General features: G+C 31.3%; 1 protein-coding gene across 1 annotated transcript; it reads right to left on the reverse strand.

Moving 5' to 3' along the window:
* Window positions 1–12,512: 12,512 nt before the first annotated feature.
* LOC140177470 (uncharacterized) lies at window positions 12,513–13,323 on the reverse strand. Its single transcript, XM_072210582.1, has 2 exons — window positions 13,098–13,323; window positions 12,513–12,994 (listed from the first exon to the last, which is right to left on the reverse strand). The coding sequence occupies exons 1-2, from the start codon at window positions 13,321–13,323 to the stop codon at window positions 12,513–12,515; spliced, it is 708 nt and encodes a 235-aa protein (XP_072066683.1).
* Between the last annotated feature and the right edge of the window lie 352 nt (window positions 13,324–13,675).

Below are 13,675 nucleotides of genomic sequence, written 5' to 3' on the forward strand. Positions count from 1 at the left end.
GGAACAAGAAATTGTAAAGGAAAAGTAAATCAAAGCATGAATTAAACCTAAATCTAAGAGAGATTAATCTACCCTAACCTAATTCTAGAGAGAAGAAATATATATAATTATATACTCTGGCCGGCCTTAGCTTCGCAGGTCGAGTCTGGAGCTTGCTATCTGAGTTTTGGAACTCTGATACATACATATGTTTTCAGTTTTCTTGTGATCTTACTTGTTCGTTCTACGAATATCCATGCGAGTGTGACACGATTTTTTGTTTATCGTTTTTATTTAACTTATTCTTCAAGGCTCCTTGATATGATTTCATCCAGTATATTTATGTACATATCATTTTCTTTTAGAGGTCGTAATATCTTGCCACTTCTGTTTTACGACTTAAGCATAAGGCTCTGTGTAGTAGGGTGTTACACTTCAATTGTTGAATCACAACTGAAAAGGGTCTATAGTCTAATATAGTGCTTAAAATTCAATTTTGGAGACCATAATATAGTGCAATTAGAAGCTATAACTACCTTAGTGCACAGGTTCAATTTTAGAGATTACTTTAAGATTTAAAAATCAAACTAATTATCAAATAAAAATTCACTCAAATAACTAAATAGAGTCTTATTTGATTTATTTTATTCGAGTAATTTTTTATTCAAATTATATTCTTTCTTTCTATTTGATAAAATCTCTAATAAAAGAGTGAAATAATTATTTTAGATAAAATTAAATTTAAAATAAAAATTTATTTTGGACAAAAAGAGTAATAAAATTTAATTTTATAATAATTAATCATATATCGTATTAAAGCAAAAAAACTTTAATAATTTTTTATTTTATTGATTCTCCACTTGTTTATTTTTATCAGAAAATACATAAAAAGATGTGTTCATTCAAAATACATATATATGAATAAACATAAGGTGAAGAGCACTTGAGTTAACCATCACTATGGCAGCAGCAACTACTTGTGGGATTACACTCCCAACGTTGTAAGTGATTAAGTATGATACATAAAATACGACAAAATCCAGTATCACATGATATTGTTTTATCGCAATGATCCAACTTCCTATTGACACTGCTTGCGTCTGTAATAATTAACAAAATTGATAGATTAATATAATATTTAAATATATTTTATATTCATTTAGTTAAGTATAATCATTTATGTATCTGTATTTATTAATTATTTAAATACTTAAAATAAAAAATATTATAATATAATATCGTAACTTTTATAATTAAAAAGTTATTTCCAAGCATTTTTACTCATTATAAAATGAATTAAAAAAAGTAAGATACATTTCGGTACTTGAAACAAAAAATAAAGCCACGAAAAGAATGCAAATTAAAAAAAACTTTGACGCATTATTAGTAGCCATCTTAAAAGAATATGAATAATCAAGCCTATTGATCAATCTATTTATAGGCTCTTGAAAAAAAAAATTAAACCCAATATAATATTGTTATTATTATAATGACAATAATAAATTCAGTCTTGTTAAGATAATGCCACTATCTCACATTATTATTGGCGATTTCTTACTTAATATGTATAAAATAAAATTAAATAATTATTATTTTTGGAAAAAAATTTATTTTAATGGATTAGACTGCAATTTTTTAGTTAAGTATATTATTTCTAGAAAAGCAACTTATTAAATAAATTGATTTAGTTAAAAAAGAAGAAATACTACTCACATTATATTGATTATTTTAAAATTTTTATAAATCTTTAGTTTTTATAAATCTCATTGCTTTTAATATGGGCAAATTCTTCAGCTAAAAACTCTATCTTGGTTTTTACAAATTCAATAATTTTTTACTGTGGATGAATTTTTCTGTCACTCTTACTGTTGATAGATCCTTTTGTTTACTACTCATAAACATTTTGTTGATTTGATGAATATATTAAATTTGAGTAAAGTATTGTTTTTGTTCTCAACATTTGGGGTAAGTTTTATTTGTGTTCCTAACGTTTAAATTGTCCTATTTGTATCCTTAATGTTTATAAAAGTGATTCAATGTTATCCTACTATCAATTATACTAACAAATCAGATTATATTTTTCAATTATTCTCACTTGGATGTATTCATTCTCAATTAGATTTCACTTGGATGTGTTCGATTTTAATATTATACCCACTATTTGTGTTTAGATTTAATTATATCCCTAGAAAAGTGAATTATATATATAAATGTTGTAGGAATTAATTTCAATATTTGATGAGCTACTTCATGGAGTAGATCATCAATTCTATCTCAAACATTTGTATTCTAACTTCAAGAAGAGATTTTTAAAACTCAAACTAAAGCGCTCATGATGTGTAATTGACGGCAAGATAATATTGAATCACTTTTACAAACGTTAGGGATACAAATAGGATGATTTAAACGTTAGGGACACAAATAGGATTTACCCCAAACGTTAGGGACAAAAACGATACTTTACTCTATTAAATTTTTTATCAAACAATAAATCTCTCTCTCTCTCTCTCTCTCTAATAGAGACCTAATATAATATTTTTATTATGATGACAATAGTAATTTGGATCTTATTAATGTAATTAAAAGTTGGTATTTTATATTATTGGCAGATTTTTTACCTAATATTATAAAATAAAGTTAAAATAGTTCTTATCTTTGAAAGAATATAAATGTTTCTTCTTTTGATTTAAATATTTAAATTTCAATCCCTTTAATTAATATATTACTTCTAAAAACAACTTATTAAATAAATTGATTTGACAATATATATATATATATTTATTGTTGATCAGATGAATAATTTATTATCTATCTATAAATTATTTATTATATATTATTAAAATCAAATTTTTTAATTAATAACATAATTGACATGACATATTTTGAAGGTATTTTTTAATTTATTTAATTTGATTGAAATAAATATAAAATTATTAAATATTTTGGTTGACTATATTAACTATAATTAATTAATTATATTAATTATTTAATTTGACTAAAATAAATTGATTGATTTTATTTTAATTTGTATTAATTTTTTGTTTTATATATTTTGATTAATGATTTTTAAAAGTGTTATAATTAATTATTTATTTGATTTTATTAAGATAAATATAAAATTATTTAATATTATATTTGACCATATTAATTATAATTAATTAATTATTTGATTTGACTAAAATAAATGAATTAATTTTTTTAATTTGTATTAATTTTTATGTATTTTGATTAATAATTTTTAAAAGTGTTATACTTTTTAAATGACATATTTATAAGATATTTTTATTTATTTAACTTATTTTATTGAGCTAAATAATTATACTTAATTTATTATATAAATTATTTAGTTTAATTAATTCAAATATATATGTGATCTTTTAGACAGAAATAAATAAATTAGAAGTGTTATTTCATTTTAATTAGCATTTTGTGATGAAGACGCCTATAAAACGTCAATATGCATTTATTCTATTAATTAATCAATTTCTTGAGTTTAGTCTTATGGAAAAAACAATCCTAAAGCTGTTATAATTCAGTAAATTTGATGTTGTATAAACCCTGTTAGATTAGTAAATAATTAGTTAATAAATTAGTTTTTAATAATGAAGATTAGAAATGTGAATATTATATTAAATTATGATAGAGCTCATCAAAATGAGAATTTTGACACTAATTTAAAAAAAAGAGACCTAAAATTGAATTGAACGGGCTAAACTGATTAAACCAAATCCAAACCAAATTCGTGGATCCAAACCAGCCCAAAAAGACATTAAATGAATCCAAACAATTCTCCTTTGTTCCCTTATTCACGTTGCAGCAAACATAGGAAAGGGAAGAATGAAAAAACACTTTCAATCCTTACGGTGATTTCAAAATCCCGTAACTTCTCCGTCTGAGCTCCGATCGCCGCATCGTTTGCGGCCACGCGATCATTGTGTCGAACTCTACACTTCTATCAGAACAATTTCATAGGTAAATCATTAATTACTCTCAGCCACTCTTTTCCCCCAATTTTTGAAAGTATTGTATGGGTGTTGAATTTCTTTACTTTTTGATGTTTTAGGATTCAATTAGCTTGAAAAAAACGTTCACTCTTACTTATGTGAAACTTGGGTAAGGTAAGAATACCATAATTTCATTTTAATTTTACTGAATTTATGTTTTGAGTATTAAATTGGGTATATATGTATTATAAATGTGTATTAGGTTGTGAATAAATAATTGGAGTTTGAAATTATGGACGTTGGAATTTTGGTGGAGGCTGGGCATTAGTATTTTGGTTGAGCTTTAGGGCTGTGTTTGTGTTGAGTGAATTGCTTTGGTCGCTACGAGGGAATCGGCCAAGATATGGTTTAGGTTTCTTGCATTTAATATATAATGTTTTGTGAAAACTTAGGCAAGATGACCGTAGGATAGGTTGGAATGCATGTGTATATGTATATTGCTAGTATCTTGTGAGAAAACATGTTTGGCTTGGTGTTGGTTGATTAATTGATGGTTTGGAGAAATATTGATTTGAGGTATATTTGTTGTGGTGGTTGTTGTGATGATAAGGAAGGCCATATTGTGTTATAAGCCAAGGATTTGTAAACTATGGTTCTTGGTTGTTTTGGTTGATGGATTTGAATACTGTAAGTGTATTATTGTTAATTTGAGGTAGGTTTATTGTGTTGATTGTTAAAATAATGAGAAAGGGGTATATTGTATTGAAGAATGCAGGCTTAGTGGTGAAGGGAATGAAATTATTGAATGAAAATGAGGTTTGGAATTGTTTGCAAAATTTTGGTTTTGGGCCGAATTTTGGCCAGTTATAACTTGGTTTTCGAAACTCCAAATTGACTACAACTTGTCTTAAATAAAATTTGGGTTCATGAAGTTTATGCCATTCGAAGAATGGGTGAAAAATATTTTAAATTGAAGAAATTATGGGTGTTGAAAGATTTGAACTCAAAACTAATTTCCTTCTTCAATTCTATAGCTTTGCTACTGATTCTGTTTTTTTTTAAAAGAACGTAGGTCCACGCGTATGCGTGGTATGAGTTTTTGGCAATGCATACGTGTAAAGAGCTAGCAAGCATGTCCACGCGTACGCGTGAGCCACACGTAGGGGTGGCAAGCGGGGAAGCCCGCCCCAACTCGCCAGAAGCCCGCCCTACCCCGCCTAGTGAGGCGGTCCTAGAATCCCACCCCCCCCCCGCCTAACTGCGGACTGGCGGGCTAAGCCCGCCAACGCTCCTCTTTTTTTTTTTATATTCATAAACATTGAAATCTTAGTAATTATAAATAGGTTTAATTATTCTGTTGGTCCCTATAGTTTCGCAAAATTTTCAATTAGGTCCCTATACTTTTTTTCTTTTTAATTGGGTCCCTGCACCAATTTTTTTTCAATTAGGTCCTTCTTAGTAGTAATTGGCTTAATTGTATAGGGACTCAACTGAAAAAAAAAAATATTGGTGCAGGGACTAAAATAAAAGGAAAAAAAAGTGTAGGGACTCAATTGAAAAAAATTAGTGCAGGGACCTAATTAAAAAGAAAAAAAGTATAGGGACCTAATTGAAAATTTCGCAAAACTATAGGGACCAACAGAGTAATTAAACCTTATAAATATCTAATAAACATAATTATAAACCAAGTTTTCATCCAAAACATAAGTATAAATATTCTCTCCAAAACAAAATAAACATAATTTAAAACATAATTATAAATATTGTCTCCAAAGTAATATAAACATAATCCAAACCACTCAATTTTTATCTTCATACTCTTGTAAGTTAGGTTGGGGAAAGTTAGATTTTGGACAAAAAATTGTAAAAATACCCCCTCACTAAAAAAATACTAAGCCCGGCGGAGAAGCCCGCCCCGTCCCACAAAAGCCCGCGGTTTGAGCAATGCGGGTTAGGCGGGCTTTTGCTATTTGGCGGTCTCAATTTTTCAGCCCGGACCGCCTTTTTTGGCGGGTTATGTGGGCCAACCCGGCGAGTTTAGGCCCGTTTGCCACCCCTAGCCACACATACGCGTGGCCCCTGTTTCAGCAAACATGGTTTTTCAAAATTTTAAACCGCACTTCAAGCTTCTAAACCTCTATTTTCATTCCTTTAGTCATTAATAATAGTATTAAACCTGATAATCAGATGAAGTTAGGAAATGGGGATAATTGGAGATGAAGTAAAGCTGAAAAGTGATGAATTGATTATGAAATGTTACGGATGATCATGTATGATACTTGGCTTGATAATCAATTGAATGATTATGTATGATACTTGGTTTGAATGATTAAATAATCTGAGATACGAGATTCTCTGGGTAAAGTACCGTGGCTTGCCACCACATGTACCAGGTTGAAAACTCGATACTTTGTTGACCATACGACGTAAGGGTGACCAGGCACTTATAAATTCCTGGGAATGGTACCTCCATTGAGCGATTTGATATATGTATGAGAAAAATCTATGCATAGACTCATGGGGATGCACATCGGGGGACAGTCCAATAGTTTAGCAAACCCGACTTCTCAGGTTGGCTGTATAACCGACAGATGAGCTCATTAGCCATAGGACAGGCATGCATCATGTGCATATTACTTGAATTACTTGTTTGTGCTCTAACTGTGTTTGCCTAAGTGCATTTACTATGTTACGTGTATATTTGCTACCTTCAATACTTGTAACCTTCTTGTGTTTGCTTTTATCTGTTTATTTGTCTGTGAAATACTGACGGAGATGGAGGTATAGAGGAATGGCAGTATGAGACTTAGATTTAAGATTAAGTTAAGCTAGGCTTAGATACTCTTAGAGAACCACCTTTTATGGCCTTTGTTTAATACTTTAAACTCTATAATTTGAGTGTCGGTGTTCTAGGATTGCCTCTGGCATTCCCAGGACCTTATATATTATGTGTGTGGCACCTTAACCATGCTGAGAACCTCTGGTTCTCGCCCCATACTATGTTGTTGTTTTTCAGATGCAGGTCGAGAGGCATCTCATTAGGCATCTGGACTCCTGAAGCGAAGTGGTTACTAGATTATTTTGTTGTACAGTGATGTATATATATGTACTTAACTTTCTCTCCGCATAACTTGTTCTTTTTTATCCTCTTAGAGGTTTATTGAAAGGCAGGATTTTGTTTATGTACATTTGGGTTTTGGATATGTATATATATGTGTAAATATTCTCCGGCCAATCTTGGTTTCGCGGCCTGAATTAGGAGCTTGTTATTTTGTATTTTTGGCAATCTATTCCTACTTTTATTATCTTATGTTTGATAGTTATAGTTTTCTTAGCACGCAAGTTAACTCATTCCTTGAACGTTGCGCTTTTATTTCGCGATTTTTATTTCATCTATTCTTCAAGGCTCCTAATATATTATAATCTTTCTGCTATTATATGTATACATTATATTGTAAAGATCGTAATACCACACCACCTTTGTTTTACGACTTAAACATAAAGTTCTGTGGTAAGATGTTACATGCTGCACTAGTGATTTTTTTAAATATATTTATTTGTAAATTTAAAATCTTGATGTCATCTATTTAATTCCTCATTTTAAATGCATTTGTTTCATTTGTATATGGAAAGAGTTACATGGAAGTAGTTGATTAGTGTAGTGACTTAATAGTAGCTAATAATTTATTAAGATGATTTAATTTTGTTTTATTATCAGTCAAAGATTTTTTTACCGTCATTCAATTATGCCTTACCATTTAATAGAAATGTTTAGCTGCGCTCTGTTAATAATTATCTCAAGAGGAGAAGGATTAGTGAATATGATTTGTCGATGGTACAAATGCATATGATTTAATCTCTTGTTATATTTCTAGTTCATTTATGTTATGTTTTTAGCTTTTTTTTTTTTTAAAATTGTAGGTGAGGTTATGCCATGCAAAAGGTAGAGAAGAGGTTTTGACCATGAAGAAGTTAAAAAAGTGAAAAATGCTTAGCCATGGACAGGTATTGCAATAAAGAAGTGAAATTTGTAAAATTATTTTCTACTTTCAGTCTTAAGCGCGTATCATTTGTAATCTATTAGGTTTAAAGTAAAGATTCTCAAAACTTAATAAATATTTTATTGAAAGCTCTTAATAAGAGTGAACGTGATCTTGTTATTAAAAGCTATATCGGTCGAAAATTGTTATTCATCGAGAGAATTCTAAGAGTTAAGTTACATAAGGTTTTGATAAGTCGATTCACATGAAGTATGACGACACTAAAGATTCACATGAATATTTAACGACTTTTGAAGTTAGGATGAATTTAGAAAGAGCTGTCGATACAGTTTAGTGTAAGACATTTTCGGTAACTTTAGCCGGCCCACTAATCAAGTGGTTTAGCATCCTTCTGAACAATTCGATAGCTAATTTTGACGATGTCTCTAGGATGTTCATGGCATAATTCACCACTAAAATTGCAAAATTAAATATCCGATTAGCCTGCTCGGAGTTACACAACGACAAGACGAACCCATAAAAAAATACATAAACCGATTCAACGACGAATGTTTGATGGTCAACAAGCTTACGGATTCAGTAGCTAGTCTGTGTCTGACCAAAGGGTTAATGAACGAGGACTTTCAAAAATACCTCACAAGTAAACTTAGAGTTAGATCCAAACCATATCTTATCCTATTCGTTACCATCCCTCTTTGTAGTTACTACCATCGCGCAAATTTACTTTCTTGCTACGAGTTAATAGTCAAATTAGTCTTTGAAAGATAAGATATTATTTAAATTCATTCCTGAAATATTTTTTCAATCAAATTGGTCCTTCAAAGATTACAAATTAATCATATCTTTAGTTACTCCAATCACAATTTTTATTAACAATTGATGATATAAAATATTAACTGAATATGTTTAATTAGACGTTGACTAAATATGTTTACGAAAATCTATCAATTTAATCACTAGGTCATATTACGAATAGAATTTTTGTATTTGAGAAAAATGACTAAATTAATAAATTTTCATAAACATATTTAATTAATATTCAATTAGACATATCAAGTATTATATATGTTATTAATTGTTTTATAACATCAATTTTTTAAAAAAACTTGTTAATAAAGTGATTGAAAGATAAATATAATTAATTTATAATAAATAATTTAATTAAAAAAATTTTAAAAATAAATTTAAAAAATATCTTATATTTCAAAGACTAATTTAACTATTAACCCTTGTTAGTAACCTGAATCTAAATGCTTCACTCGCTAGTCGATACTGCTACCATCCTCAAGCTTCTTCCTGTAACTCTCTCTCTCTCTCTCTCTCTCTCTCTCTCTCTCTGTACAGTTGTATGTCACCTGCTTTGGTGTTCTGTCGTCGTCCTGCTTATGCATGTTCTTTTGCTCGTCGACAAGGAAGAACGCCGCACTCGTCCCTGTGCTTTGTTGCTGCTATGACCTCCTCTCTTATGCTCCGTTCTGCTCTACCTCTCTTCACCTACCTTTAGAGGTAACTGAAGTTATTCCCTTTCTCTATTTAGTATTTTGGATATCTAATTAGAGAACTTCAGACAAGTCTAATTCGTTCTGTCCATAATATGCTCAAATCTTTCAAAAAATAACTCCAAGTTTGTATAGTTTTGGTTTATCTTCAAATCCTTAAATTTCCAATTTATGTGCCCTAGCCTGTGAAGCTCAAATTACCTGAAATTACCATCTATTAGAAGATGATAGATATGTGGTTGGTGCTGCCTTTGGAGTAGATCAAGTATTGTCTGTATTTGAGTATACAGCTGAAATGGGGTTTGGATATTTTTTTAAGTTAGTAACATGATGATGCGAAGCAGTGATGTTGGCTACCATCTATGTACTCGGATTTATTGACAAAAGATAAAACTATCAGTACTAAGTGTTGGAAGTTTTTGCAGATTAGAGGTTGAATGAGTAAAACAATCGAGATGTTCTGAAGGAAGATCCAGGTTTTGATAAAGCTCCTTAGCTTTCTTTAACGGTTGTTGCAACAGATTTTGCAAAAAAAGTTGTTGAACAAGGATTATCAAAAAATAATCAGCTATAATAGCTAAGGAGCTCTTAGAGGCTATCAGGTATTCAACCTTTCATGCATTTTTTCCATGAAAATTATAATTATTGTAGAAACCTCCATTTTTAGCATTATTTTTTTGGTCATTAATGTGTATTTCTATGTTGGACTATATCATATTCTCTCATGTAAAAATTTCTTGTAATTTTGTATATAACTCTGTGTTGGGTTTTATTAATCATAAGCCATCTTATGGTAAAGATTAAGCGCAAATAGAATCCAATATGTTGCATAAAATATGCTTGCATATACTTGGTTAGAGAGTAAAGTATAGGATCGAAATTTTCATAAATGAGTTCCATTTGTACTTTCTTAACTCAGAATAAGTTTGACTTCCTAATATATGGGTTTTCCCCCTGATTTGATAATCTTATTCTGTTTGATATCTTGTCAAAAGGAAACAATAAATTTTTGGAAAGAACTGAAGAATAAGATGCTTGATATGCGTGCTTTACTATATTCATGTGCGATTTGACTATTTTACTTTGCCTCACATACACTTAATTATTTGACCTTAATAATCTTTTCCAATAGTTAAACATAGAATTGTGCATAGTTATGAAAACCCATGACTCAATAGATTCCTGGGAAATATTTCTAATGTTTTCTATATGGATAAGTAGTCAACTATTGTTACTTATTGATTGTTTGTGATATTTGTGATCATTATTTTAGTAATTATGGATCTTTACTTAGAAGGAAAGGAAAGAAAAAAGGGAGTGCTTAACTGAATGCTGTTACCAAAGAACTCATATCCTTAAGGAGAAATTTTCCTAGTGAATACCCATAATGGTCCCTGAAATTTGGGTCGTTACTCAATGTGGTCCCTGAGATCCCAATTGCACCATTGTAATCCACCAGATACAGCTCCGGGTACCATAATAGTCCCTGGACAATTTTCCGGTGATGAGTCATCAGCAAGACGCTGATGTGGCTTCATTTTGCCACGCTGAATGGTGTCAACGGCTAGTTGAGCTGGCACAGTTTCAATTTATACCCAATGTGGTCCCTCCCCCTATATTTAACCCTAAATTCCCAAATGTTCAGTAAGTTAATTTCTTCCTCTTCTTCATCGTTGTTTTTCCATTCTTGTTGTTGCTGTTGTTCTTGGAGCTGGAAGTGAATATCCATGATGGGTGGTGGAAGCACTAGAGTTGGAAGCTCTATTAGTTCACCGTGCAGTGGCCATCGGACGAGAACGCAAAGCAGAAGCAGAAGATCCGGGGTGCCGGAATGGTGCGGTTGCGGCTGCCGGCCAGTTCTCAGGTGGTCTGAGATAGATTCAAACCCAAATAAACCATTTTTTGGTTGTCCCAATTATAATGTGAGTTATCAGTATTACTTGTGTTGTTATGATTGTTCATTCTTACCTGACTGTTCTTCTCTTGTTCTTCTTTCCTGAAGTTTGAGCATGTTATATGTTTGCTTGATTACAGACAAGTGGAAAGAGATGGTGTGGGCTTTTTGTGTGGGCAGATACTGGGCAGGATGAACCAGTTGAGAAACCAGAATCTTATGGAGATAATCATGAAGTGAAGATGAACTTTGATTGGAGGCTTGGGAGATTAGAAGAAGATGTCTGGAATCAAAAATTGGTTAACCAATTGTTGGTATTAGTTGTGTCTGTATTGATTGTGTTAATTGTTATCATGTATTGTAAAGCCTGAGTTAAAAGAGTTGGTGGTGTGTACCCTGTATTCATTGAATGAACAATATGTAAAAAATGATAACATGATTATGGTATTAGAAACTGTTGAATGGTGTTTGTTGATGGAATGTAAACTTGGATAACTCAATTAATTAAAACAGTAATATGCTAAAGAAGGCAGCATAAGTGATTGAAAACCAGCCAACACTGAATTAAGATAATGGTTCAAACTCAAAAGATAATTGTATTAAGACAATGGTTCAACTTATCACAGTTAGTCACATAACACAAACGGCAGCCAACTAACATGAGCATGTTAAACAAAGTTGCCTCAAAAGAGAGGACTTTATAGCAAAACATAAATGATTGTTTTTTCCTTGTGTAGTCTTTGTCTAGCAAAAAGTATTAACATCAAAACAGATAGCCCTATACATATTAAGCTAAAGTCTTCAATTCTTCTTTCTTGGAGCCTTAAATCCTGGAGTTGGGATGAACTTCATGTAATTGACAAGTCTTGTTGCAGTTCCTGAACTAGCACCCTGCATCGGATTCACTGGGACAGAAGTTGCTAGTGGAGAGGATCTTCTCCTTGGTGATAATTTTGAAGGCCTTTTTATTCCATGATCTTAGAAATTATTTACATTACACATAAATGATGATTCACTTGAATCACAAAAAATTTAAGAAATATAAATAGGAAGTTACCTTTTGAGAATCTTCTACATCAGAAGCAGTTGGCTAAGATATATCTATCTCTACAGGTTATACATCAGAAGTGACTTGGCCAATCTTAGTAGACTGCACAAGAGGATTGTCTTCTCCATCACGTTGGTTACCATCATCTTAAGGCTGCTGAAGTTGCTGCTCAGATGCAGGGGCACCTCCTTCATTTTTCTTCTTCTTATTAGCCTCAGCAGCTGCAGTAGCATCACAAGCTCTCTTCTTCTTACAACCTCTCTTTGTATGTCCTTTATCACCACAGAAACTACAAGTAAAGGGGCCCAACTGCCTCGTTAGATGAACATTATCTCCATTGTTACTCTGAGGCTTGGGATCAGCTTTAGACTTTTTAGATCCTCCACCACCCTTCTCATCAGCATCCATCCGTCTTTTCATCTGTAGTTTTCCAGGTTTCCTCTTTATTTTTAGTGCATGTGGACTGTTACATTCTTCTGCATGCTCCCATAATGGTTGTCCAAGAATTGGATTAATATGATAATTATATGTTTTCCTATATGACTCCATTGTTAGCAAGCAATGACAAAAGTCTTCTGGTGGCTTGTTAACCCGAGACAGTGTAGTACATGCATGCACACAAGGAATACCTACATACAAACAACAGCCACAACAACCATGGGTTTTAGTCATATACCATTAATCAGATTATTACTATAGCACAAAAACAATTATTATAGCAATGCAAATAACCTGTAAGCATCAAAAATTGGCAAGTGCATAGTCTTTTTCCTAAGTCCATCACATGATTAGTTGGGTGGCCATGCACCTCAAACTTTTCGTATCCGTTGTCCCCTGTCCAAATAGGCTTCCAATTCTTAGATTCTTTTCTAACTTTCTCCAGTTGACTCTTTATAACTGGTGTGAGCACTCCAGTGTGATTGTTTAGTTTCACCTTGTTCTTGGCTATGGTCCGCATTACGAACAAGCCTTATTATCCGGATAATATACCATTGTTCCTTCTTGATCTTCTTTGAAATCATCCCTGTGATGAAACATAATATCCAACATCTCTCCCATCTGCAAAAAAAAATTCAAAACCCATTACTTGACAATCAAGAAAAACACAAATAGATTTTTCTGTCCTATTTACACTAACTATTCAATAAAAAAAAAAGAATAATACATGTACACAAACAGATTTTAGTGTCTTATTTACATAATTATTTGTAGGATATAGTCACTTTATTTAGTACAAGACAAATATAATATTGTTGTTTAATTAAACCTTTAAGAGTGAATTCATAATTGTGAGGTTTATTTTTTTCCAA

Source organism: Arachis hypogaea, chromosome 13 (genome assembly GCF_003086295.3).
Source record: "Arachis hypogaea cultivar Tifrunner chromosome 13, arahy.Tifrunner.gnm2.J5K5, whole genome shotgun sequence".
NCBI classification, from domain to species: Eukaryota; Viridiplantae; Streptophyta; class Magnoliopsida; order Fabales; family Fabaceae; genus Arachis; species Arachis hypogaea.

Bases quoted from the DNA above. Each gene is read 5' to 3' on its own strand.
- LOC140177470 (XM_072210582.1), bottom strand. From the start codon at position 13,323: ATGCGGACCATAGCCAAGAACAAGGTGAAACTAAACAATCACACTGGA. The intron at 12,995-13,097 runs GTTATTTGCATT...GTTTGTATGTAG, and splicing joins CCAATTTTTGATGCTTACAG to GTATTCCTTGTGTGCATGCA.